Here is a 22,028-nt window from a genome sequence, read left to right as displayed (position 1 = left end):
TGCCGTTTTTCGTGCTCAAATAAGGGTTTTCGAATTTATTAGCGGACTTTTCTCAGTCGGCAGCTTAGCTAGGCTATGGCGCTTGCGAAGATGCATCGTCGAGGCGGGGCCATCAAAAGTGGGCACCAGGCATTTGTGCCCGTGCATCCATTGGCGTCTCGAACGGACTAAGAGACAACGCTGGCCGCTGTCGAGAATGAGCCGACTCACCCTCCGACCTTCTGCCGACCCTCTCATTCTGCCTACCCTCTCGGCAGTGTTCGCACCTTAGATTCGCACGGAAACATTTTGCGCACCAAAAGGGGGGGGGGGGGGGGGGGGGAAAGGTCCAACGTGGGGAGGGGACGAAGGGAAGTTGTGTATTGTATCGATTCATGTGCGAGCGTGAAAGCACACTTGACACTCGCCAAGAGGGACAGAGGCGAAGATGGAAGGATGAAAACGTACGTTGCATTTTCACTCGGTGTGTTTCGATCAACTGAATAAAACGTTTGCACTGAATACCGGCATGACACAGCAGAGAAAGGTAACTCCACAAGCTTTAGTGCGGGGCGCTTCCTGCCGCCTTTCACGTTTACGGAAGTCGCTCCACTAAATCATGGCGAGATTTATGGCGCATAAATTTTTGTACCTTGGTTTCGGGACTTGTTCGGAACAGCTGGGAAGTGCTCATGTTCACTGACGAGGTTAGCGGCAATACTGTGCCTGGCGGCAGGAGTGCAGCCTATTGCACAGTTGTTGTTTTCGTGGGGAGGACGGGAACGCGGCTGCGTGTTTACCTTAACGAGAAATGACTGGGATGACGTGGTTGAAAACGTTATTAAGGCTATAGCATTTAAGTTGTTGTCTCACAAAAATTTCCTGCTTCTCTGTCACGAAAAATTCCCTGGTTGGTCGAGAGAGGTCACGTGACCTTCTGACGCTGTCACAACCTGCCCCCCGTGGAAGGTGTCCACTGCGACAGGTGGCAGTTAAAGTAATGATTGGTGGAGATAGGTCAGATTCAATGCAATTGCGCTTACCCACCGTGGTGCTGCGCATGAGCCTTACGGGAGCTCGGGAAGATCAACCTAAGCCCCACCAATGGCTGTGTTTGGAACAGCCACCTGCCGGACAGTGGCACATTGCTTACCCCTCTATGAATGCGATTGAGAGGGTGATGACGTCAACACCACGTGGCCACCAGTGGGTCAATCATAAGGCCCCGCGAAATCTGAAAATATGAGGACCCCAAAATTGTTCTACCCCCCTCAAAATTTCAAAGGACCTCCAAAACTTTCGAAGTAGGCCACACAAGAAAATGGGCTAAGGTGGAATAGTGGGTCGGATTAGTATAATCTCATATCATAATCCAAGAAAGGTACTCGAACACTCTAGAAGATGATGACTCATGCGTACCATACATGAACAATGGAACCGGTTCGAACCCGAGTTCTGGCGGGAAAATCGCAATAAGATTACATACTCATTATAGCCACCATAGCAGGGACCTAAATGCTATGGCGTCTTCTTTAAGAATGTGGTCAAGAAGGCCCCCAAGTTTTTTTTTTTTTCTCTGGTCATCCATGAACAGCTCATGGAAACAGCTTTGTCAACGTAGTACTATCACGATGGAAACAAACGCGAACATCGCGGCGCCTTTACGCTCCCCTCTTCGAATTTTTTTTTTATGGTGATTTTGCCCGGGTGGCAAGAAAAAAACGTTAGAGTCATCCTGGAATGCATTACGGACAACTCAAGTATCTTTTTGCTACCACCGAAGTAAAAGCGTGATTAAACGAAATGCGAACAGCGGAGCGCCAAGGCTCCGCTCTGTTCGCGTTTCTTTCCATCGTGATAGTACTTAGAATTATAATTTCGCTCCGGCCGCGGAATGCACTTCGTGAACTTCCCCGAATTTCAACTTCTGAAAACATTTCTTTCCGTTTTTTTCTTCTTTTTCATGAGAAAGTAAGTACAAAGAAGTTGGGCTGAGCGGATTCTGAACCATTTTTATAAAGCGTGGCACTTAATTCTTGGCTAGAAGAGCTTATCTGAATATCACAGTTCTGTGCTTAAAGGAAAAGCAAAGTGCAAAGCGGAGCCTTCAGGTGAGCCCGTTAATGCCACGAGAGTTCAACGCTCGGTATTGGGTTCGCTAGCTCGGCGATGCCGCACTTCCGAATTCGAGGCGTTCCTTCGCGTCTGGAATGTGCATTTTCCGTCCCAGCGCCCCTTAGCTCGAGCAGTACGCACGGCACGCGACTGATTTCTGCCTGTCCTAATGTGCGCGGCGAAGCTGCACCCGGTGCTCCCTTAAATATTTTCTACGTATGCTACGTACACCACGTATGCCGACAAAAAGCAAAAAAGTGAATGGTGAGTCACGAGCCTTCAGATATTCTGTAATATTTGAAGATTCACAGGATTCGTCTGCACCTGCCCTTTTTGGCCATCTTCGGCCGATAACAACGCATACCGACCGGTGCTCTGCCAGCACTCCGGTGGGCGGCACGTCGCTGCAAGAAGCCCGTCACTAGCGTTGGTGCAAAGTATTCTTCTAGTTTACGCGGCTTCCACCACGTGCCCCGTGGCGCTCAACACTCATAATCACAGCGGGAATTTGGAATGTTCGGTACGTCCCATTGATTTCCTATGGCCCTCAGAAATAGTTAGTGCGAGCGCAGGACGCATTTAGTAAGTCAGATTTTGCAGCCAGGAGGAACGGTTGGCCATGATATTCACCATGTTAGCGCACAATCTCCGGACTCTATTGGTGTCTCAATATTATGTTTGACCCGGTCGCGGCGGCCGAATTTCGTAGAAGGCGAAATTCCAGAGGCCCTTGTCCTGTGCGATGTCAGTGCACGTTAAAGAACCCCAGGTGGTCGAAATTTCCGGGGTCCTTCACTACGGCGTCCCTCGTAGCCTGAGTCGCTTTGGGAGGTTAAACCCGTATAAACCAATCAACCAATAAAATTACGTTTAAAATATTCCCACTGAGTTACGCGACGGTCGTTACTGGAGGTCGACAGATTACGCGAATTGGTGATATATAGGAAAGGTGGGCATGTGTCGTGCTAGCGATCAGCTGAAGAGAAGTTCCTGGCGGCGCATTGGAAACACTTTTGCGGAGCCTTTCGTCTTGCAAGGCTTGCGAATGCGAAAAGCAAAAGACAGACAACAAGCGGAAACGCATTCGCGCATTGGAATATCACACACACGTTGATGCATTGCTTCACGTTGTGCTGCTGTAAGTTGACGTGTAGTCCTCCTGCAGACAATCATGGGCGACAGCGCGCAGTGTGCGTGTGCAGTGTGTTCACGTACAGGTAAAGTAACATCCTCAGTTGCCAGGCTTATTGCCACGTCATATGTTGAACTCCACGTAAGCCGCAGCATGTTAGGGGAGAATTTCGGGGCACTTGCTCTGCAAAATATAAAAAATAACGTATAAACTGAAGGTATATTTACTTTTTTTCGTGAACGCTTTATTATTTCGGTTACTTTTGTGTTAGGTAGGCACAGCGGTTTTATTGTTTGCGTGAAAGTGAGATCATGGATGATTCGCCATGCGATGACGGAGGGGGGACAGAACAGCGTTGAAGGTGCCCGTGAGCGCGTAACTTCTTCAGAGCAGACGACAGTTTCTGCAGTGGTCATCGAATGTGCGGGGTGTCCCAAAAATGTCGGTTGTACTGAATATCCACGCTAGTCTTACATGTCGTGTAAGTGTTCTTTTCGTTCGCGCACCCCACGCCACGACTGCGCTGTACGAGGTCTGTTAGAAAAGTATCCGACTTTATTTTTTTTTTGCGAACACCTGATGGTTATGAAACAAGCGCGCTTGCATCAGCCGACCTTGAACCTTCGTGCGCATGCACGAATTTTTTCCCGCCTGCCGATAGTGTCAATCGCTGGGACGCAGCGTTTGAGTGAGGCAGGGCGCAGTGCTCTCGTCGGTTTTTTATTGCAAGGAAAATGGCGGTGTGGCAGCAGCAGCGCTACTTCATCAAAATTTGCCATAAACTAGGCAACAGCCAAGTGGAAACCATTCGGAATATTTAGACGGCTTTCGGTGATGATCCTATGAGCAGCACACACATTAAGCAGAGGTTCAATTGTTTCAAAGATGGCCGCACATCGTTGGAGAGCGAGTCACGCTCCGATCGGCCATCGACATGCCGAAATGTCCAGGTCATTGCCGAAGTGAACGCTGTAGTGATGCGGGACCGTCGAGTGACTATCCGAGAAATCGCGGAAGAGGTGGACATGAGCAATTTTTCTGCACAATCCATTATCACCGAAGATTTGGCCATGGAGAGAGTTACGGCGAAATTCGTGCCGAAGCTGCTCACGGTGGAGCAAAAGCAGCTTCGTGTTGAAGTCTCACATGATCTACTGAATTCCACAAACAGTGACCTCGACTTCATCAACACCATAATTACTGGTGACGAGTCTTGGGTGTACGGGTACGACCCGGAAACCAAATCCCAGTGGTCACAGTGGAAACATTCCACGTCACCAAGACCAAAGAGGGCCCGCCAAGTGCGCAGCAATGTGAAAGTGATGCTGACTGCTTTCTTTGACTACCTCTGTGTGGCACATCACGAGTAAGCACCCCACAGGGTCAAACAATGACCAAAGAGTACTACAGGGATGTCCTCCATCGCCTACGTGATGCTGTGCGGCGCAAAAAACCGGAGTTGAGGTCAACACGAAAATGGCCATCACGACAATGCTCCTGCACATTCCCCGCACTTGATTCAGACTTTTTTGGCGAAAACCCAGGCTCCTGTGGTTCAACAGACTCCTTATTTTCCTGATATGGCCCCCTGCGACTTCTGGCTGTTTCCCAAAATCTAGAGGCCATTGAAAGGAGCGCGATTTCAGACAAGAGAAGACATTTTGACAGTAACGACAGCTGAGCTAAACTTCATTCCGAAAGGGGCCTTTTCGGAATACTTCCAACAATGGCAGCACCGTGGGGAGAACTGTGTGGAGTCCCAAGTAGACTACTTTGAAGGTGACTAGGTTTGCAACGCTCCAGTTATGCCAGCTTTTTTTCTGCGGCCAAAGGTCGGATACTTTTCTAACAGACCTCGTATATTTTAGAGCGTAGCTCTTACGCACCCGTTCCTGCCAGCCATGGCAGGTGGCGTGAAAAGTACGAAGAGCTGCGCTCAAATTTCGCACTACCGACATAGTTTTCGTATGTACATTTTTTAAGGCCGTATTTTAGGGGACTGCGAAAAAAGTTTTACCTTCCTAACGGCATAACATAAAGCCTTCCATTTCCGACCACAAGAACTTCGCATTTTTCTTTTCTGTTTGTGACAAATTTTCTTGCAGTTCGTAACATGCCAATGCGCTGCGGAGTGATTTTCTTGGCAAGCAAAAGCATGAAGTGCTAAAGCACGTGATCCAGAAGCTAACCGCTGTCAAGGTTCTTTTACTTTGTGACTTTATTTTCTGGTTTTTCCTTGTTGCCTGAACCCCTTGCAGAGAGGTGGTACTAAGAGCTCTGTCGTGCATATAATTTGTACCACTGCTAGCGAGATTGTAAGAGGGGTGTCACTTACCGGCCAATAACGCATGTGGGCATTATTAGCCATGAAGAGGCCTATGAAACTTCGTACCCTTCTTCATATTAAGCTCCTTCTCAAGCAGCACCTTAACTATTCCTCCCCCATTAGCCGTGCCTGAAGCTCACTGCAAACTTGTGATTTTCGGAAGGCGTTTGCTTTGGACTCATGTCTGTGGCATCGGTTGAGCTTGCATTTATTGTTTGTATTTTATTCTCATCGCCTTTCTTTAGCGTACGTTCTACTTAACCTGTTGTGTGTTGCGACATGGTTGTTGTCCTTTTGTTTTACGCACCGATTTCATTTAGTGTATTTTTAGTTCTGTATGCCGCGTTTTGTATGTCGCGATGTTCATTTTTCCTGCTTCGTTGTGCTTCCCGTGCTGTAATTGGTGTCATGTAAAGCATGCATTTTCTTGTTTTTGCTCTCCTTTCTCTTTCTCCTGCTGGAGGCACTCGACAAGTTACGGTTCTCATGTTATGTTTACAACAGCACCGCAATGATGTAGACTGTGCAATAAATAAATAAATAAATAAATAAATAAATAAATAAATAAATAAATAAATAAATAAATAAATAAATAAATAAATAAATAAATAAATAAATAAACATTTATTGAAGCATCCAGGAAACACCTGTTAAACTTTGTTTCTGGCCACTTATAAAAACGGCAACAAAACCAACAAGGATTAAAAGTGCCCATGCCTACACTCTTACGTACTGGTTTTTGTTGTTGGACAATGAGCATCGTCGAAAAGTAAGGATCTATAAAAGTTTGCGTGGAAGAGAGTTGAAGAGCCCAACAGCAATGAGCATGCATACAGACAGAAACAACCGATTTTCAGCAAGTGAAACAGGATGTGTCTAGGTTGGGAATGAGTGCAGGGTTTGCGGTTGCACTCGTCATTTTTCTGATGCAAAAGCAGTCAGTGAGAACAAAACTAGGAGGACATGTAAAATTATTGAGGCGTGTGAGATTCTAAGACATGGGGACCTTTGCGTCGGTGCTCTGGCTGTAAGTCTGGCAGTAAAAGAACGCTTCTCTTTAACAGCGGGTTTTAATTACGCCTACATCTCCCCCTGCTTCATGTTTCTGTAAACGCGCTTGTCACCTTCACTCTGGCAAATCTTTCTTTGTTTTGGTTACCGGTGTGCATTGCAACACGCGTTCACTGAGGCTGCTGTATCAGCTACTAGTCAGCGCCTTTTTACTTCTTTCTCGTTCCTGTGTGCGTTTTCTGTTGTTGCGCTGTTCACAAAGATGTGGAAAGGGCAAGTAGGCCTAGAACACGCAGTAACAAAGCGTAAAACAAAGCCTCACACATTCACAAAGCAGCTTTTCGGAAACAGCTATAGAGTGAAATGAACTCTCCGATTGCCAGCCTCAAGCATGCAGTTTACAGAGCTTCTATTACGGCATCTCAATGACGACTCAGTAGCAACTTGCATTATGAACCGAAGTTGTACACAAAATGCAGGCAGCGAGCTGCGGTATATATCAAGGTATTCCGTGATGCTCTCAGATAATAATAATAGCAAATCAACGGCGGTTATCCTGACAAACGTTGTTTGTTTTTGCTTTTAGAAAATGGGGACAATAGCAATACGTGTGCGTAAGCGACCTTGTCTCGCCTCATTTTGAACAACGAGAACAATCAAATAATACTGAAAGTGTTAGGTCAGCAGGCAAATAAAGAAAAAAGAACAATTAAGTTCGAGGAATGAGGAAGCGTATTCGTTCTCGGCAATAGGGTCCAGACCATCGAAAAAAAAAAGCAGCGCGTGCGCTATAGACTCTAATGGGCCTTTTTTCCCCCCTTGTGTCCGCAGGGGTCTACGTGTGGGCCATCGCGGCTGGCATCGTCACCGGCGCCGTGCTGCTGGCCCTGGTCGTGTGGCTGGTGCTGTTCCGGCTGCGCAGGGCTAAGCGCAAGGGCGACTCGGCCGAGCCGCCGCTGCTCACGCGGGAGCCATGGCACCGCAAGTCAATGTGAGTGGACGACGCGGCGGCGACTGGCCGACCTACAGCCCGCAGCTGCCGCGACACGTTGACCGCGGACTCGAGCCGCGAACCCGGATGTGCGCTGCCACGAAACAATAGGCGCGGCACATGTCGACAGATTGCGTGGGTGTGTTCGTCGAGATCGCTCTTCAAATGGCAGCTCCCCAAAACTTGAGTGGAATTTTTTTTGTGTGCGTGTGTGTGCGTGCGCCTGTGTGTGTGGGGGAGGTGGGGGGATTCTTTACGTCACTCAGAGGAATGCAACTAAATCCAGCGAAATGGGATGACGTTGAAAGGCTAGGATGAAAGGTCAACAGAGTTGAAACAAACCTAATGATTCTAAAGTATACGGTATCAAGAACACCCGGCATAATACACTGGATTGCTGTTAAAACACCCTGCGTACTAACTCCCTCGATAACCCGCAAGTATGACAGATCTGGGACTAGACTTAGAGCGTTGCTTTCGCAAGTCGTGATCACTGTAATGAAACCTACTTAATGTTTTTTTGAAAACTTGACAAACTAGTGATGAGTTTAGTTGGCCACGTTCGATAGCATGTTTCACTAATTGAAAAAAGCTCGGATGGAAGAAAAGAGGCAGTCTTCAGCGCGGGGAGAGAGAAAGAAAGGAAAACCCCAAGTCGTGACGCCCGCGACCATGATGCGGCCATCAAGCGGCGACAACGGCAGCTAGTACGCTGAGCACAGCCGCCGCTTTCAGCCCCTGCACGGAACTCAGCAGACGCTTAAACCACTCGCCTTCGTGGGCAGCTGCGGCAGTGGCTGTGTCTATCTACAGCGTAAATGTCCCTAAGAGGCAACACTGCACACATAAGACCTGCAGGGTCTCGCTCACAGCGTAGACTGGCAACAGTCTTTTCCTCCCATTTTTACTCTTTGAGCATTCTGTTAATCTAGAATTCGAGTAAAAGGAACAGGTAGGCGAGACATGGAGCTAGTTGGTTCGGATTGGAGCCAACAACTGACGCGATTTAAGACGACGAGGAGGAGAAGCAGCAAAAATGGGACTTAGCTGATTTACCACCACCACACCCATCCTTATCGATCCGTGCAGCTCGCATTCTTCGCAGAATACAGTTTAATCTCCTACGTACACCAGCCAAACTTTATCAGTACCGGCACATTTCCACACCTCAGTGCCCAAACTGTGCACACACATATGCAGACATAGAACACTGCCTTACACAGTGCCACGTAGCCTTCCAGTCCCCCGCCTATCCTTTCCCGCCACCCCCACCGTGGCCCATCTGGCTTGCCTCCCGGGACCTGAACCTGCAACGCGCCCTCGTCACCTTGGCCCAGGACCTTTTGAACGCCTAACATAAAGGCTGTTAATAAAAAGTTTCACACCACCACCGCCACCACAAGCTTGGCCGAAAACGCCGAGAAACTCGGTGAAAAAAAAACCTGGAGAATACCTGCGCAAATTTTGTGTAGCAACACGGGCGGAAGACACGAGCCGCTCCAGTCATGTGCTTGTTCTCCGTCCTTTGACTATTCGCTTTTGGCGTATTACTCCTCTACTCGTCTCGACAGAGTCTACGTTGCGGGAAAGTGTACAAACCGCCGGAATACTGTCCCGCTGAAGAAGTGCATGCTTGAAATGCCAGCTATCTCCTGACGTGAAGCGCACGGGAATATTACCAGCACCAAAGCACTTGTCAGCTCTGTTCTTTTCATTATTTTTCTTTTTTTCTAAGGGGGGGGGGGGGGGGGGAGGATTCTGCTCGTCGTCAGACCTCTGGCGTCAGGGGCGTATCGAAGGTGGCTGATGGGGTTGAATGAAGTCCTCTTACTAAAAAATAGTCGTCTGAATGAGGGACACATCATGCTCAATACCCTTCTATGAATCGAACTCATCCCAACCGCCTCTTAATAATAAACAAAGGAAAGGTTGCAGGCTACGCCTGGCAGCCGTTGTCCAGTTCCACGAAAGCGACAACAGCTGGCCTGGTGCAGCGTTCAGTCCATGTGGGTGCCTACAGCATGTTCGCTTGAGTGCACCTAAAGACAGGTAAACGGAAAGCTGGTGAGGCCCAACTAAGAGAAGATAGCCTCTTGGTACACCACTAATCTATCGCAGGTACCCAAAGTGGGGTGCTGAGCGCGAGAAAGGTGGTATCCTGCGGGAAGTTCAGGGTAATGATTCAGTAGCGCAAAATCCGACGGTGCGCCGGGCACTAATCGGAGCACTGGTCGCTGCAGGCTGTCGCAGCCGCTCACCGGGGTGCTGCCGACCAAAGCTGGCGGTCTCGACCGGGCCTCGCCGCCGTCGTTGCTGACGCCGGAGTCTTTCGACGTGCAGCCCGCGCAGCTGACCGTGGCCGAGCCTGTACAGCCTCTTGCGCGGCCGGGCTTTGTCCGCTGGAACTCCTTCTGCTCCCCTTCGGCCGAGGGCCTCGTCGGAAACCTGCTCCCCAAAGGTTGCAACGTCGGGTGAGCCCCGCCGCCGCGCCTGCTCTCGGCCACACGTGACCATAGCAGACTTAAAGAGTGACACCGTCACGAAATCACACGTTCTTTGCTCTGACCGCACGCTTACACCAAAGCATTTTCCCCTGTTGCAACTCTCCGCGGTAGTAGAAATAGGGTCAAATGTGCAGCATGATCCCATTGCAAAAGGAAAACTTATGGCTTGCAATTTATTAAAAAAGCGCGGTTCTTTGCAAAATATATATATATATATATATATATATATATATATATATATATATATATATATATATATATATATATATATATATATATATATATATATATATATATATTTGGTAACAGGAGATCGTAACAGTCACCGAAAAGACGGGGTCCGGCTAAATCTAGGAATTTGATATTTATTACAATACGAATCAGCTGCGGCCTCTCATATGGAGTCACAATGTATGTGTACGTAGTTGGAGAGTACTGCTCCAATGGTGTTTCGCAGAATAAACGAACCTACGTTTCAGTGGGGAACACTGAGCCAGAAGAGTCATGTGTCCGCCAGCGACGAAGGAGGGAAAGGAAGGGGTTATTGAGGGAAAGCTCTGAGGCTTGAGGTCGATATGGCCTTCTACTAAGCTCACGGCTTCTCTTTTAGGTGCTAGGTGGTGCGTAATTGTAGGTGCCTAAAGAAGGTTATCACGCGATGTTCAATTAAAAGGACTGGTGGACGATTTACAAAAAAGGCAGAATCAGCGTACATACGGTGGTTCTGCTCTTCAGATGATTGTCACTTAGCCTTCAACCGGCTGTCTTCGCCTCTTCCGTCTTGCCTGCTGATTTTATCACTTGGAAGGCAAAGCCGCCGCCACCGAAAACGAGAGACAGGAAGGCTTTTTCTGAATTCAAGAATGTTGTAGCGCCAGCATAAACTCGTACCGCGCATTTATTTCATCTTGCGCGCATACCGCCGCATTGTTATCCGAAAGGGCTCCGATCCAAATGCACTGTACCTTGAGCTGGCGAAACATTTCTGGCCTCGCGTGTCCCAGCTGTAAACGTTACGTAAGTCGTCACATATCTTGCAAGCGCTGAGAACTGATATCGTGCAAGTCTGCTCGGAACCTACGCTTTTTTTTTCTTGTCGAAGTGCCGGCAAAGCGTGCCAATCGCTTTACCCTCGTCTTCTGGCCCACAGTTTTCCAAGCGAAATCCCATGCACGTGTGAGTCTGTTTTGGCTGCGCACACTTTCCACTGCATGAAAACAATAGCAAATCTGTCCACGCGCTTATACTCTCGGCTTCGCCAGTAGTCCAGAGGAATTCGGAGCAGGAAGCAACTTCTGCGCACACTCGACCGTACCGTTGTGTAGCAATCGGTGCCACAGCTGCCAAGGACCAGAAACACGAAGCACGGGTACTCAGTGCTAGAAAAACAGTCGCAGGTGCGAGCGTGGTACACGGTTCAATCTGTGTGTGGCGCAGTTGCGCAGTAGACTGCATGCGTGCACATCCAGCTTTTCAGCATTGAAAGAGGTCTACGAACTTCCCTCTCGTGCGCAAGACAAGCCCGGACGCACTTTCGCTTGCATCTGCCCGAGTATCGCTAGGCTGGCATGCAACTCACACGCCTTTCGAAATTCGCCCCTTGATGCACCCGGAACACCTTTCGCAGTGAAAGCGAGGTGCCAATGTGTACAGTGCGGTCACGCCGAGTAGGCACGCGCCGTCAGTCGTCCTGAACCCTCCGTCATCCTGAACGCGCCGTCCTGGACCCACGAGCGCGTCCCAAAGTCCTGCGTCCAGCGTGCGGGAGACCAACAGGAGCTTTTTACAAAGTGCTCCATATCTGCACTGCTTAAACATGACCAAGTGGCTTCTGCAGTCGCAGGTGCGCTCGACTCAATCGACATATGCTGCAGCCGCACACGATCAACCTCATCGAGCATTTCTGCTCGCTTTCGCCATCATTGCTTGGCCTTGATTTGGTGCCTGTCGTTCGCTAGCTGTCTGCAATAATTTTTGTTTATTTTTCGTAACTGCGTCCTTCCATGATATAGTTTCAGGCTGATTTGTTCAATGCCTTTGCGACTGCTGTCGCTGGGTCGTTTAGGGATGTTTTTTTTTTTTTTTTTGTCATAAGCAGAATTGCAAGCCGACACCTCCGCAACTATACCTAGCTAAAAAAAAAAAAAAGCTTGATTCTCTTGACATTTGCTTCAAGACACATCGCGCTTGAGGGAGACGCGATATGGAACGCCTGTGAGATATGGCTAACGAGCGATAGTGTGCGAGCAAACACAAAGAGCGGCGCTTGAATACAGATGTCGCGGGTCGTCGATCAAAACTTATTGCGTAAAAGGCGACGCGTGTCGTGGCTGTTTGTGCTGAGAGAACCCTCTTTTTTTAGGCGATCGCATGCAGTAAGAGTCCGCTGTATCGCCTGAAAATTGCCAAATACTGCGTCCTCTGCCCGCTCCTTCGCAATAAAATAATCTGACTTCTTGCCATCAAGGTTAGAAACCCAATGCGCATAGACGCCGAAAAAGAAGAGCAGGGGAGCAGGATGTTGTACTGTTGTACTGAAACCTGTTGTACTGACGCAGTTGTACTGAAACCCGCCCCTTCTTGACGGGGGGCCAGTGGGGAGAAGATCCTTTTCGCACTATGCTTTTACTGAACTGTTTTTTTTCTTCCAAAAATGGTGGCCAGTGTGGTTTTCTAATTGAACGTTTCGCGCTGGGGGAGATGGGGCCGCGGCTCTTTTGAACCTGCCCTTGGCTTCTGCTGAGTAGAACTGCAAAAAAAAAAAGTAGAAAGCATGGAAAATTTGTTTGAACCAACAAGATTTGTGTCGCGCCACGACTCAATTTGTCGAACGCGTTAATTAGGATGACAACAGGAAAAAAACATCACCAAGCAAATTTTTTTTCATGCAGCTTCGCACTACGGAAAGATGAGCCGTCAAGCGCTTGAAAGTGAAGTGATTTATTCTTTGATTTTTTTTTTACTGTCCCTGTTTTACAATTATAGATACGCTGCCCCGAAAACACGTACACCTCACAGATCCCTCATCGCCTTCGTGGTGCTGGAGCTCTCGTCCAGGATCCAACTTTGTTCTCCACGTTCCAAAATCGCTCCTCGGTAGTTCTGGTCTATAAATTGACTCGTTCTTCGTCATCCCGGTGATAAACGCCATTCTGTCGCAGAGTTATACAAGTGAACAGTATGCGACAGCAATGACACGAGTCGCCTTAGACGGAAGTTTGTCTATGAGCTGCGACATCTGTATTCAAGTGCCGCATTTAGTGTTTGCTCACAAGTCGACCACTGCTTTTAATAATTTTCACGAGCTACTTGCTTCTATGCGGTAAAGTGCCCAGCCTATTGTTCTGCCGCGGGTCTCGGGGGGAAGCGTTTGTAGCGACCGCTCCTCCTTCCCGCACTGAATGGAAACGAAAGACGGCCCTGCGCCTGGCGAATCTTGCGTGACGTTCGCTAGGACTCGTGTAGAGCTTACTTTCAGGGTGTTTTTAGCGACATTGTTTTAGAAAAGTAGCATTCTCGCTCACTGGCGATTCGATTTCGAGTTTTATAAATACATAGTGAGCACGCTCAAAAGCTGCGGTTTTTCTTCCCAATTATATCCTTCGTTCAAATGGGGCAAACTGCCTTCAGAACATCTGGCGCGATGCAGCGCCGTTCGCTGGCGAGTGTTGCACAGGTACGCGTGACATTCCGTCAGCGCGCAGCTTCGATGCCCCAGCGCTGGAGTGAAAGTCGGTTAGGGTGACAATGGTTGGGTAGCGTTTTCGACAAAAATTTACAAACCGCTTCGCGCATGACAGGGGCGGTCGCTGTTGTTAAAGTGCGAAGCGAATAAAGCACAGTTACAAAGCGTTATCGCGACAAGGGTTTCCAAGCAGCTTGGCTAGTTTCAGTTGGTTAGAATTTGTGCAGATGTACTAACTCAGAGTCTCGTCTCAAATGATATATCATTCGCGCTTGGCAGAAACCACACTGCGCGTTGGCAATATATACATATCTATATTATATATAGTTAAGACAGATTCAAAGCTATATTCATGACGCATGGTACATCATATAAATGCTTTGTTTTCTTCAACTATAAGCGAGCTCGAATTCAGTGATCAATGTGTGCGGCGATTGGGCCCTCAAATATTTTTTTTTTTTAGCACAGTGTGTCACCCTTGCTCTTCACCGTGTATGAAGGACGCCGTGTGTGTATACCAGTTCGACGAGACCGTCAGCGCCCAGGGTGGCATTTTCTTATGCGATGCTTGACAATAGCCACCAGATGTATTTGTACTCTGGGAGCATTTGCCCATTTCCTTCGTAATATGGAGATTTTTTCTTTACTCCTTTATCTTCAGTAGTTTAGTTAGTCTCCTCTCAAAAGTAAGTATACAGTTCATTGCCCTTGGCACAGCGCTTTCCAGTCAACTTTTGCTGCATTGCGGGGGGCGGCTTACAGCCCTTCGACGATGGCTAAATCGCCAACTTTCCATTCACTTCAGCGATCGGTTTCAGAAGATTCACAATTGTTTGCATCTTTAGAAAAAGAAATTCTTAATTTTGAAGTTGGCAAGCTGTTTTCTTTCTTTGTCGTTCCTAATTAGTACGACATGTCCGGAAAATCGCTCAGTTATACTTATGACGACCAACCGTAAACTGCCTTCTCGAAAAAAAAAAAATCCACACATAAGACGCATCTTTGTATCGGTCGCATTTCTTTGTGCCGTGCGTGCGACGAAATTCTGTTAAAAATTCGCGCTTGTTTATTGTTATCTTCAAGTGTTCAGAATAATGGGGATAATTCAGCTGCACGTGGCTTGGACGTGGTCTCAGCGTGAGTTGGAATTACAGGTAAATGTAAATTAATAGTGTTTGAATCTTTGTTATTCCAGCGTTACTTAAAGAAATCACGCATGTAGGTCGCGACTTCCTATACAAGTCACGCCGGTGACATTTATTGAAAAAAAAATAATAAAACGGGACCAGTGGTAGTTATTGCTCGAATTTCGCTCGTGCCCTTCACCGAAATAGGGTGACAACCTCTGCGGCCGACAGCTGTCAACTCTGTGCTGACTGAAACGCCGCCGCGTCCTCATTACGTCATATCCAAATACCGCTACCCTGACCCGACGGCGACTGCTGCAGTGCTGGCTTGCGACCCTGCGTTTCTCCACGTGCTGCAGAAGGAAAAAAATGCGCTAAATGGGCACACGTAGCTTTAAGCTCGATAGGCTTTAGTGATTACTTGCAATCAGCAAGCTTCTTCGGTGATTGCCTTGTACAGGGCGCACCAGGAAGGACAGCAAAAATAAAGACAAACTATACAGCGCCTGTTCTCGATTGACGCCGGCGCTCGGCATCGTCGCTGCGTGCTTGCACTGTACGTTAAAGGGAGGCGGCACGAACCCGGGATTTTCAAATTACGTGCAATTGAAATTTGTCGGAGTATTTTGCCGCTCGTCACCCTCATCCGCACTCCCGCCCTCATTCACCGACAGGGGAAACGCTGAGTGAATGCTCTTCGCGAGGCGCACGCGCGCATTATGCGCGATCGTGAACTCCGCAACGGTAACATTCAAAACCGTTCCGACTCGCGTCAAATTTGCGCCCGAGACGTGTACGAACGCTTCGCGAGACGCTTGCGCCGTCTGCGCTGACACGTATACTGCTCGCGAAGCCGCAGGGAAGTCTCAATCCCTCGTGCGCTTCTCCTCTGGCTGGACGTCATTAGTATATGTGCCACGAATGTCGCTTTCCCCATTCACGCGATGCTTGATGACGTGGCTTCGAAGGGAATTCGGTCGAAAGGTTGGCAGGTGCGGAACTCAAGAAACTGGACCAAAACCAAACTTCTCACGGACAGAAACTCATGATGCGGGGCGCTTTACTCGTGTCTTCCCAATGTTGTCAGATGTTTGTTTTTAGACTGTAAAGGTGGTCTTTATGCTGCATCTGTTTCACCCAATAACGCCGCTTGAATTCTTAAAAAAAAAAAAAAAAACCATCGAGACCGGAAGTTCTCGTCGCTTTAATGCAGGCTGGCGTGTACGAAAAGAACAAGTTATTGTTCTGTGCATCAAGCACCTGACGCATATAAGCGCAGATAAAACGGCGTGCGTATGATGTTCGCATCATCGCTCAGACTTTAGCGCCACGATAACGAGGCATCAGCCCAGCAACCGCCGCGAGCCTGAAGTTCAGATGAAGCACTCGATCGCCCCGCCGTCCTCCTACAGGCTTCTGTACGACACTGCATAAACTGCGAGCAGCTAGTGACACTAGAGGACAGCAGTACTACCGTCAGTGGGACAAAGGTCATGGTACCGAACAATCGCCACAAAGTAGACTTGGGACAAAGACCGCATTGTCATACAAGGGCCGCGAGCGTTCGTTCCAAAGGTTACCGAAACCTGAATTAATACCCGCTTCAAAGAAAAAAGCAAGATGTCCCCAGGAGATTTAAACGTGCATTTTTGCTACTGACGTTTTTTTTTTTTTTAATTTATGCTGTTGCAACACGAAAACAACGCAAAAAAAAAATGCTCCGGCGGCTCAAGCACTGCTTCCCTCGCTAGCTGACTTGCTTCTCAACGCGTGGCGCTGCCACAGTAAGCCCGAAGGCAACGGCAGAGAAACCCGCGTTCCAGAGTTCAGCACTGATGAAGAAATTTCTTTACTTGTTTTTTATGCAAATTTAGACAACCTGGTTGACTCCAAATAATTGTGACTAGACAGCCTAAGTTTGTCCTTTGGTGAACTGTTCTGTTGTCTTGTGAAATTTCTTTTTCAGCGTTCAGTTCACTGCGAATCTACGAAGCACCGCGGGAGCCGAGGTGCAACGTCGATGAACTGCAGTTCAGTTAATGTGATCGGGAACTTACAAAGGAGCTAAGCATGACTGTGCACGAAGTACATTACTTGACTGCCAGAAGACACGATTCATGTTCTCACATTTTTTTTTATATGTATACATTGAGTAGCTTAGTCAGTTTTCGTAAACAATGCGCCAACAGAAATTCAGTGAAATTTCCGGCATGTTAAGGTTCATAGCAAGAGCTGCGCATGACCCCCCGCCAACTAACCTGAACTCTTATCATAGTGATAAAGACACCTTATTTCGTCGTCATGAATGACGTAACTTGTGGCTGCCCGTAGCAAAATTAGTGACTAAGCAAAGAGAGTCTAAATGCTCGCGTTTGCCGTCTCTCTGCGAAACTTTTAAACGTTGTAGTGAAAGAAATTTCAACATCGACTAAAATTATCTTAATGTTGCCGACACCTGCGCTTGAACCAGACAAAATCATTGGCTGTCTCGTTATCCGTCGTTTACGAGAATAAGTAGTGTAACGCATCGCGCCTGACCTTTATGATCTATTTTACCAAGCACATGTTAAAAATGTCGGATAAAGACCGGACAACGAAAAAAATACAGACCAAAAGTACTAAAAAAAATGTCCACATTTAACTTTGAAAAGTCAGAGCAAGGCAGGTCAGTGGTCTCATTTTTGAAACCTGTTGATGCCCTTTCGTGGACGACTCAAGTACAGTAAAATGCTTCACTCCGCGGCTGAATTGTTTCTGCGGTTTGTTTTACACGTGCGCCCGAAATGACGTCATAGACTTCAAAAGGCGAAAGAAGCGAACACAGAAAGTGAACAAACGCACTTCGTCACTAATGTCGTCGTGCCTGTCATCCGACGGACGCGCATACAGTGGTGGGCACCGGCAGGCTTTCTCAAAAGTCTGCAGATAACAGGACAGCATCCAACAGGAACAACGCCGAGCTGTTTACCATGGGCAATCGGAGTAGGGTTAAGGAGAGATAAATACATTCAATGATTGAGCAGAAGTACGCCTCAAAAGCATCTCTGGAAGGGTAATCCGCTAGCTGTATCTTTATAAACATGAGACGTGCTGCTCTGGGTCCTTACACCTGAGCGTTTGTGCCAGCACTGGACGAAATCTTCAACAGATCCTGGCTGTCAGCGCCTAGAATCGCTGACAGTTTCGTCCCGAAAAAGTTTGTTTATTTTCGTCTTCTTTTTCCGTTGTTGCGCTAATCTCGGTGGCGGCGGGCTCGTCTGTCACTCGACCTTTTATCGCAACCTCTGTTAACTAGGTATCGCTTTTCGCCTCCGATTATTTTCTCTCTCTCTATTTTTTTTATTCCGGAATGTGTCCTCGTATAACTTTTCTCTGTGATTTTGCCTTTTGTCTGTTTGCACTTTTTCTAGTAGCCCTGACGAAACACGCACCTATCAGTTTTGGGTTCAACACGGCTTTTGCCGCTCCACACGCTACCGCAGCCGTCTTTTCATGCACCTACGTACACCCGCCCTGGACAAACTGGACGGAACGCAAAAACAGTGCCTGCGGTGGGTATGCGTGCACAAAACAGGCCGATTCTCGAGCCACGCCATGCGCTCCGAACGGAATTGCCGTGCACCGTTAATTCTTTTGCTCTCCGCCTCCTTGCTGCTTTCTGGCGAACAGCGCACGTCACCAGGCGCACTCGTACTAAACGCGAACGCCACGTGACTTCGTTAGTTGCACTTTCCGGCACACATCGCGCGACTGCTTCAGGCGTTGCAACCTAGAAGAACGCTTCCCCAAAAGAACCCCGCGTTTCATTGCGATTAGGAATGTTTAAATTGCTCCCGGAAACGAAGCATCTCATTAGTTCAGCTTCGGCCCCAATCTCTTGCGCGGCTCTGCTTGTTTATTACGCGCAAGGCCCAAGTCATCTCGACGCGCGGGTTGATAGACACTTTGGGCGCGTCGCTCTTTACTTAAATGGTACGGCAAAACAGCGCTGACGGACGGGACGGAAGACGATGAGACAAACACATGCGCCGATTCTCGAGCCACGCCATGCGCTCCGAACGGAATTGCCGCATGTGTTTATCTCATCTTCTTCCGTCCCGTCCGTCAGCGCTGTTTTGCCGTACCATTCAACATGAACCAACCAGCCCGACTCAGCCCTCTCCTTGAGCTCTTTACTTAGTTCGCATATGGCGCCTCACCGAACCGTTTTCACAGAGAAGGAAAACGAACAGAAAAGACGCGAGACCTGAGTGGTTGTCCGTTCCATCATTACGCCTGGGCAGTGTATGGTAAGTTAACCGCAATCTAGATAAACAGAGAATTTGAAAGGGTAATTTTCCAATACTTTTAACGGATAGGATATAAGTGAAGTGACGTAGGTAAAGTGACGTAGGTAAAGTGACGTAGATAAAGTGACGTAGGTAAAGTGACGTAGGTAAAGTGACGTAGGTAAAGTGACGTAGGTAAAGTGAAGTATAGGTAAAGTGACGTAGGTGAGGTGACGTAGCTGAGGTGACGTAGCTGAGGTGACGTAGGTGAGGTGACGTAGGTGAGGTGAAGTAGATGAGGTGAGGTAGATGGTGTACGTGAGCTGAGGTGAGAGGGGTAATTTTGTGCGAAGGCGTCACCGAGAAAATAGGGTGACAGTGAGGTGTGTCATAAACTGTCAAAAAAGAGTGCACTAATATACCATGCGAGGCGTGCGCTGTTCTCACCTAAGCGCGATATTTAATAATTTTAAAACACCGTCTGTTGTCACTGTAGTGTATTCGAAACTGTATGGTAGAAATAAAAATTACAAGTAAAATAACAGGACCGTTTGCTTAAAATATGCACTGAACACAAGCAGTCGCACCGATGTGTACCAACCTCCCCCCCCCCCTTTCCAAAAAAAAAGTACACTACGTAGGGTGGTTTTGGCGCATAGGACGAATATACCACCGCAAAAATTTCTGCACGCGTTTCTCTCTGCATGGACACAAGCAAGAAAGAGCATGTGCATGTATGCACCCAAGCAACTCTAATGGTATGGCTACTGCATGTTATTTCTTTTTTTTGTTCTTTTGCTGATGAAGCCCTTCTATTCACATACTTTCAGAAAGTAAGTACGGGAGGAAAACGCAGCACAACTGTGTCCACTACAAAACAAGGAGCGTTAGGGGAACTAAGGGCTCTAATGGAGGCTGCAAGACCTCGCGCTTCAAACTCCGTGTACAAATTCTGGGATGCTCATGAATCCTAACAAAGTTAGCTTCAAACCTGGAATGCTAATGCCCAGTTGTTTCCATGCTCAAAATAGGAATAAACTGCAGTGAATAGCGTAACAGTAGCACACAGGGTATTATTTCGTGCCCGTGTGTACAACGGCACATTTATACGAAGCAATCGCTGGTGTCCAAACCACTGAACATTTCACGAGCACTTTACTTAGTTTCATGATTTTACCATTTGGTTTACATAAGCTCGTTAATTAACAGAAAATGGAAAAATATATTCAAAATCCTTTGCATCTGTAATTTGTGACGTAAAAAATGTTTTTTTTTCTTTTTGGCTGCCAGCGGATGTAATAAGCACCCTACCTATTGCCCCGGCACCGCTGTGATCAGTCTAGCACACGAGTCGCTGTTCGCAGTTGTAAAAAGCACAGCTTAGGCTGCTTGTGCAAATAATTCCTTTCGTCTTGGGTGAGCTGCTGCCAACATCGCTGCAACGGTAAGAGTTCGTAGTGAGCAGCCAACGCATCCTCTGCGGTCGTGTCTCCTTACCCGCTGACATGCCTGAAACTCCGCTGAAGAGGCAAATCGCGTGCCATGAACCTTCTGCCCTTCGCCCAGCTTACCGTTTTAGAATACTGGGAAAGCCGCGGTGCGAGGGGACGACAAAAGCGAACAATAGAAGCATGACGCAAGGAGCCGCGATGACATTTACAAGCAACACACTTGTTGCAGTTGCTGAGTGTAAGTGACGCTTTGAACTACTGGACACGAGGCTGCCCGACGCCCATAGAAATTCGAGCAAGGAAAGAACGCGCGTGAAGCGCTGCAAGGCGTTGTTTGCGATATGCCTTCGACATGTATATATAGGTCCCCACTGATCGTGCTCAACATGAATCACGGAAAGCCTGGCTTGGACTGCCACCAGCGCCGCGAAGCGTAGTCATCGGGTGCGAGTTAGTGCTCTCGGTACGTTTACGGCGGCTGACGATAGCTGGTGTGCAGCTCGCTTTGACTGCTTTTTCGCTTGTGCCCGATCGCTGCGTAGACAGAGCGCTCGTAACGGGGTCGTTTCTCCGCTTTCGAAGCGAAAAGCTTCGCTAGGCTCGTCAACACCGCGCTTCGCGTGAGCCACTTCTCCTCCTCGTCACCGTATTACCCTTCGCCGCTGCCGCGCGGTCGCCACCGCCGTCCCAAGAGGAGAAGGTTCTTTCGCAAGGCGTTGCGAGAACGCGTGAGCGGCGGCGGCGGCCGTAGAAGAGGCGCAGACATTTGCTATGGAAGGAGAAAAAGAAGACCCAGAAGTGGTAGCAAGGGAGTTGTCTCAAAAGCAGCGAACATATGAAAAGTGCAAGGCTTGACAAGCGGCTGAACCACCAGAAGCACGAGAGGCCGTCGTTCGCGCGCTCTGCGCGTGTTTACCGAGTGTGCATCGGCGCGCGCTCGGCTTCCTCGTATGACGCTACTTGCAGCCGCATGCTTACCACAGTTACTACGCATGCGAAAGGAGGGCTATATAACGCGCTTGCCTACACCGTTATCGTGGTGCTCCCAGTGCATTGTGCGCGAACTGCGACAGCCATGACGTCAAACAAAGCATAACTGCAGCTTTTCGCTTGTATATCCAGGCTTAACCAGAGCTAAGCCACTGCCATTTTTTTTTGCTCGCGGATGTGGTCTCGCACGCCCTGCAACGCGCATTGCAGTTTTCTTGTCGCGGGAACCCGAAATTGCGCGCTAAGCTGCCTCTCAGCTCGCGCGCCTTGCGAGTTTGGTCCCGACGCTGGCGATCTAACAAAATACGAGGTCTGTTAGAAAAGTATCCGACCTTTGGCTGAAGAAAAAAAAACTGGCATAACTGGAGCGTTGGAAACCTAATAACCTTCAAAGTAGTCTCCTTGGGACTCCACACACTTCTCCCAGCGGTGCTGCCATTGTTGGAAGT

General features: G+C 48.3%; 1 protein-coding gene across 2 annotated transcripts in view; it reads left to right on the top strand.

The window, feature by feature from the left end:
• LOC149351661 (synaptotagmin-15-like) overlaps window positions 1-22,028 on the top strand; it is a 93,132-nt gene that overhangs the window by 54,005 nt on the left and 17,099 nt on the right. Inside the window, exons 2-4 of one of the 2 annotated variants that reach the window (XM_089580999.1) lie at window positions 7,395-7,554; window positions 9,795-10,025; window positions 18,281-18,421. In XM_089580999.1, coding sequence (XP_089437125.1) covers window positions 7,395-7,554; window positions 9,795-10,025; window positions 18,281-18,421 — 532 coding nt within the window. The remainder of the gene's footprint in view (window positions 1-7,394; window positions 7,555-9,794; window positions 10,026-18,280; window positions 18,422-22,028) is intronic. The other variant, XM_089581000.1, reaches the window with a different exon arrangement.

Source organism: Amblyomma mixtum, chromosome 3 (assembly GCF_055824585.1).
Source record: "Amblyomma mixtum isolate Tamu chromosome 3, ASM5582458v1, whole genome shotgun sequence".
NCBI lineage: Eukaryota > Metazoa > Arthropoda > Arachnida > Ixodida > Ixodidae > Amblyomma > Amblyomma mixtum.
The sequence above is the reverse complement of the archived record's forward strand: the minus strand, read 5'-3'. Positions and strand labels throughout refer to the sequence as shown.